Source organism: Jatropha curcas, chromosome 11, assembly GCF_041381405.1.
Source record: "Jatropha curcas cultivar XTBG-Jc1 chromosome 11, XTBG_Jcur_1.0, whole genome shotgun sequence".
Lineage (NCBI taxonomy): Eukaryota > Viridiplantae > Streptophyta > Magnoliopsida > Malpighiales > Euphorbiaceae > Jatropha > Jatropha curcas.
Window position 1 is genome coordinate 26,260,385 of NC_143161.1, and position 6,315 is coordinate 26,266,699.

The 6,315-nt window shown below is 34.3% G+C and overlaps 1 protein-coding gene across 2 annotated transcripts; it reads right to left on the reverse strand.

Annotated features, from left to right (window-relative positions):
* Window positions 1-452: 452 nt before the first annotated feature.
* Window positions 453-5,701, reverse strand: LOC105643398 (pentatricopeptide repeat-containing protein At1g71490). 2 transcript variants are annotated; one of them, XM_089716570.1, is made up of 3 exons: window positions 5,282-5,701; window positions 2,367-4,837; window positions 453-1,828 (listed from the first exon to the last, which is right to left on the reverse strand). In XM_089716570.1, the coding sequence occupies exon 2, from the start codon at window positions 4,679-4,681 to the stop codon at window positions 2,438-2,440; it is 2,244 nt and encodes a 747-aa protein (XP_089572696.1). In that variant the 5' UTR covers window positions 4,682-4,837; window positions 5,282-5,701; the 3' UTR covers window positions 453-1,828; window positions 2,367-2,437. The 2 variants fall into 2 exon arrangements, with proteins under 2 accessions (XP_089572696.1, XP_089572695.1); XM_089716569.1 differs by having other exon boundaries at window positions 2,367-5,701.
* Window positions 5,702-6,315: the final 614 nt, after the last annotated feature.

The window sequence follows — 6,315 nt, forward strand, 5'->3', positions numbered from 1 at the left end:
ATTTTCATCGAAAATCCCCCCGAAAGACCCGAAAACATCCTTTTTGTTATTTTTGATAAAATATTTTTATTTTGGATGCGGTGACGATAAATCGGTCTTATAAACAATTTTGAGTCGCCACCCATTATTTAGGCAATAGAACCGTTTTTATAAAAATGACTCCATTTTGAACCCAATTTTGTTTCAAGGGCAAATTATTTCAAAAAGACTGGTCAAACACACCAATGCCATTCTGGGTAAGGGAATTGGGTACGCCGGCCCGTTGGAAGCCGACGCCCGGAAAACCGGCCTCTATTAACCTATGATTTTTAATTTATTTTAATTAGAAAAGCCAAATTATTTATTTACTTAAACCCAACCCAAATGAATCGGACCGAGTTCCTATTTGGAAAATTATTTAATCGTCCCAATCAAATCTAATTATCACATAGCAATTATTCAAATCAAAGCAATTAAATCAAAGCAATTAAACCAAATAAATAAAAGATCCGCTCTTGCCTTATGGTTAAAGGCGAGCAACAAACCAAAGAATGAATCAAATAAATAAAAGACCCGCTCTTGCCTTATGGTTCAAGGCGGGTAACAAACCAAATATAAAATAAATCGAATAAATAAAAGATCCAATTCAACATTAAATCCAAAAATCAAAATCATGCATGATTATTATTTAGTATCTAAATCACAATTTATTTTTATTTTTATTTTTATTTTAATTTCATTTTTGCATTCAACCAAAAATTGTAAAATCCATACAAATAAATATACAAGATTATTTTTTAGTGTTCTAAACTTAATTAAACTGTGATCTGTTCATATTTGAGTATTCTCAGATTTATTGAAGAAATTAGATTTTATTTTTGTGCAAAATTTATATATTTTTTTATTATTTATGGAAAAATCTGGGTGAACAGTATCCGTTCATCGATGAACAGTTACTGTTTATTGAATTTCTGAAAAAATCTGAACGAACAGTTACTGTTCATTGAATTTCTGAAAAAATTTTAATGAACAGTATCTATTCATGGATGAACAGTTATTGTTCATTGATGAACAATTACTGTTCATCGATGAACATACACTGTTCATGCCCAGAATTCATTTTTAAATGATTTTTTTTACATCATTTCTTGTTTAAATGTGATTTAAAGACATATAAAATGACCAAATATGAACAGAATATAATTTAAAGAAGTCTAAATTACTAACCACAAAAATATGTAAAAAACACAAAAATATGTGAAAAATACGAAAATATAAAAAAAAATACAAAAATGTTTCAGATTGAGAATTGTAAATGGATCAAAATCTCCAGAAGCTTTTTTTTTTTTCAAGGATTGAAGTGTTCCTTTTTTATCTTTTGATTTTTTTCTCTTTTAATGGTTTGATTCACCTAAAATTGATATCTAATGCCAATTTCTCTTCAAATCAACTCATAAGAATTTTTTGGAGAGAAATGTAACAGCACAGTATATTTTTTTAGGGTTTTTGCCGTTTTTGAAGTTGTGAAGTTGTGTTAAAATTGTGAAAAAGAAATATATTTATAAAGCTAGGTTAGGAAACGCAGCTACTGTAGCATGGACACTGTAGCACGACATTGTAGCACAGCTACTGTAGCACGCAGTTCTCTTTTTTTTTTTTTTTAATTTTATTTTATTCATTTTATTTTTATTTTATTTTCTTTTGATTTCCCCTTTTTTTTTATTTAAATCCTTAGATTAAAAGACTTCTAGATAGCATTGACCCATTCATTTTGCAATCCTCGTGTCCTCATCGGATCAGGCGGGACATAAAAAACACGCGTCAACAGCATCCAAGCAAATCTATCCCCCTGAGAATATATATATATATATATATATATATATATATCACAAAAGATAGAAATTATTGTCAGTAAGGATAAGCAAATGCAGCTTTAGAGTCAGAAACTATTGTAATCTGGTTGAAAATTATGAAGAAAGGAACAAAAATAAAGTGGTTCTTTGTTAAAGTAAAATACTGAGATATATGAATCAATAAAACATAGAGGATAGAAAGTCAAGATATAATGAAAAACAAAATCAAGAAAATTGTTTTAGAAAAATTTGATTGACATGCTAAACCATTACAAAAGCCTGATAAGATAAACTAACAATATGGGTTGGTGATCTATTAAAAAATGAAAAGGAAAAAAAATTGCAATACGAATTCAAAATTTTATTTATATGTAAGGCTAAAGTGTCGATCCAATTACAAACTTCAATAGAGATTTTAGGAGTACTTATTTTAGGAAAAATTATAGAAAGCAGAAATTGTAGGGATTTATAATTCAGTAATATTAATTAGATTAAAATTCCTAATCCATTCAACAAAGATTCGTACGTACATACCTTCTCAAAAAAAGAAGCATGCCATTCCCTCCAATTAGGCAAGTACAGATGAGCAAATGCATCAGTGGGCATCATCCTATTCCTTCCAATAGATCATCATCCAAACCAAAATTTTCTCTGGCAGCATGAACAGAATCCTTTATGACTCCATTCATCCCCTCCAATAATAAATAAAGCTCATTTCCATAAGGTTTTGAGGTGTCTCCCACCAGAAATGGGGAAAACTCAGAACCGATGTCAACCCAGGTACATCCAGGAGCCTTTCTCACACCCAAGTCCCTCATATAAGTCCTCACTTTTGCTAGCTTGCTCCAGCAACCAGCAGCAGCATACATATTAGCAATTAACACATAGTAACCTGAATTTTCAGGCCTCATTTCCAACAATTTCTCAGCAGCCCATTCACCTATCTCTGTATTTCCATGGATATGGCAGGATCCTAAGAGTGTGGCCCACATAGCAGAGCTTGGCCTGTAAGGCATCCCAGTGATCATCTCCTTTGCTTTACGTAACAATCCAGCCCTCCCATAGAGGTCAACCATGCAGGCATAGTGCTCCAAACGTGGACTTATGCCATATAGAATAGACATTTTTTCAAACAATAATTTTCCTTCAGCTACTAGACCCGAATGGCTACAAGCTGAAAGAATTGCCACCATGGTAACATGGTCTGGTTTAATACCATACCTATTCATTTCATCAAAAAGCTTTAGCGCTGCTCGTCCCTCACCCTGTATTCCATACCCAGCAATCAAGGAAGTATATGTCACTTCATCCCTCTTGCTCATTGAATCAAACAACCTTTTGGCTTCTAAGACCTTTCCAGATCTTGCATACATGTCAACAAGAGCATTCCACAGCAACATATAGTCCCTGAATCCTGCACGCCTCAAAATGTAGCAATGGAACTCCCTCCCATGTTGTAGATTTGCCACTCGAGCACAGAGAGGGAGAATGCTTGCTATTGTCACATGATTTGGCTCAATGCCAGAAAGCAACATCTCCCTAAATAAGAAGGATGCATCTTCAGACCGGTCCATGTGGGAGAAACCAGAAAGCATGGAGTTCCAAGTAATTATATTCTTAGTTTTTATTGACCGAAACAAAACGTAGGCTCGTCTAAGGTCATTGCACCTAGAATACATAGTGATCAACGCATTTTTACAATTATCAGCTCCATCACAAAGGCTGCGAATTGCAGAACCATGAATCTCTTTTCCTAATTTTGCAGCTCCAAGATGGGAGCTTGCACCCAAACCAATAATAATTGCCACTGAATCCAAATGAATGCCACTTTTTCTCATGTGAGAAAGCAACTCAAGTGCCTTTTTAAAATTGCCAGAATGCAAGAACCCTCCAGCTATAGTGTTCCAAATTATAATATTCGCTTCAATACCTTCTATTAGCATTTTTTCAAATAGCTCAAATGCTTGGTTCCACATGCCCCAGGAGGCATAACCAGAGATCATCGTGTTCCAAGAAACACAGTCTCTTTCTGACATTTTGTCAAACAAGAAGCGAGCAGTATCCAATTCCCCGGTTTTCGCATACATTGAAACCAAAGAATTATGCACAAACAAGCTCCATACACGACAGCTAGCATTAATGGACTCGTGAACCTCTCTCCCAAAGGCTAAATCAGATTTTTCAGCACAAGCCTTGAGAACAGGGGGATAAGTGAAATTATCAGGCCTAATGCCTTTATTTAACATTTGTTTATAAGCAGAAAGAGCCTCTCCAAATAATACATTCCTAACATAGGAAGAGATGAGTATATTCCAAGGTAAAGGATGCAAAATAAGTGAGTTCTCTGCAATGGTGTGAGCATCAGCGAGAAGAACGAAATTTGAGTAAAAAGTAACAAGCTTGGGAACCAAAACAGGGTGTTGCTCAAATCCCAAAGAGATAATGATGGCATGGAGTTGTTTTCCCTGTGGAAGCAATTTAAGGTTGACACAAGATAAAAGCAGAGAAGAGATGGAGTGTATAACAGTGTCATAATAAGTAATACAAGAGGCATGTTGTTGGATCAGAAAGAAGGTTTTGAATGCTTTAAATAATTGGCCCTGGCAGGCAAACTCTTTGAGAGAATTAACGAGGCTATCTATCATATATTCATCACCAGCTGTGCACTCATTTCCCAGCATAGAGTGATTATTTTGAAGATCTAACTCTTTGGTACTTCCTTTCCATTTTCTAGGAATGTACTTAAGGATTTGACTTAAAGAAAGGCCTCTTAGTAATGAAGAAATGTGGCATGCACTATAAAAGTGTTTGTTCTGTATAAATGCATTATGAGTGCAAGTTGACTGCATGACTTTGCCAACATTTGCAACATGCGGCTTGTGCAGAAAGAAAATAACTAAAAGGTGACTCAATTTTTGCTTCTTAAGATTAAAGTTAACCAGATAAATCTTCTGACCAAATAACACAAGCAAGCTACCAGTCTTCTGCACTATTTCATACTGCCACTGAAAGCATTAAAATAATATAAGTGATGAAACAGTTTGAAAATTATAAAAACAATACTTGTCTTCAAGAATCAAGCATGAAGTGTAAGCTAGTATATACTTCTATTGAAGCAGGAGTAGGTCAATGTACCATCTAACCTATATCAGCACAACCCAGTAGATTAACATATGAATTGTCTACTTAAAATTCTTCAGTTTAAATTATTAAAAATTGATAGAAGTACCGACAGAATTAGCAATTTCAAGGAGTAAGAAAATATAATTTTTTTGAGTAAGAAAATATAATTTCTTTCTCTGTGTGAAAATTCAAAAGGCAAATATCCTAGCATCTTCTCATTCATGATTCTACCAACAATTCCCCAAGTAAACTATAGATAAGTGAAATACTTGAAGAAAAGGGTAATAAAACGCAACAGGCCAAAAAATGCATCGGAGAAGGTTAACCTAAAGCCGGCGGTACAGAACTCGGCACCGCGTTCTCTGTCTTTCTCTTACTCGCTATAGCGTGAGCTAAAATTGGCCGGAGATGGAGTAGCGGTGGTGGGTGAGGTGCTAGTGACGAGGTGGGAGGTAGGTCGGCCGGTCCTTGGCTGGTCTCGCCGGTAAAATCAAAAGAATGGGGAGTGAGGGCTGTTTCGAATGGGAAAAAAACGCAGCTCTCACTCGTTGCTGCGGTATAACAAAAGTGATGGCCGGAGTGCTGCTAGCGAGGAGAGTGTCAGGCCGGCCGGCTATGGGCTGAGGCGGTCGGAAAAATCAACTGAGAAGGGCAGGGAGGAGCTGTTGCTGAAACGGGGAGAGAGAAAGAGAGGGGTGAGGGTTTTTTTTGAAAATTTCTAATTTCTGGAGCTTTCTAATTGGCCACATACTGGTGGGTTACATACTGGTGGGTTTGATTGAGGTCCGGTTTGGTTGATAGATTTTCCACTTGGTTTAAGGATTCTCAATAGCTTTAGAGGGGTTTAAGGGTTTGGTTTAGCAATATAACACGTTTTTTTTATTAAATTTTATTGAATTAATTCATGAGGTACTAGTTAAGTGTTTTAAATATAATAATATTATATAATAACATCTATTTAAAATTGTTAATTTTTTTAAAATGACTTTTTGTAAAAATAAAATTTCGAGTTGTTTCAAATACTCATAAAAAATGTAAAATTTTGATTTAATTAATTTAATAAGTTTTAAAGATAAAATTAAAGTTCTCAACAAAAAATGAAATTAAAGGGTATTAAATATATATGTATGATTAAATAAAGTGAGAATTATGGAAAAAAATTTACATAAATATCTATCTTTTTTTTTTTTTTTTTGAAACAGAATATTGCTTAACTATTATTAAAATCAAATAGCAAAACATCACAAATAATAGATGGAAAAGTAGTACCCCGCTCTAACAAATCCGATATAGAATTTCCAGCTCTAGCTAAAGCATGAGCTGCTAAATTCATTGATCTCTTAACAAAAGACAAATGTAA

What these genes read in the sequence shown, in the direction of transcription:
- LOC105643398 (XM_089716570.1), bottom strand. Translation starts at nt 4,681, where the DNA reads ATGCAGTCAACTTGCACTCATAATGCATTTATACAGAACAAACACTTT.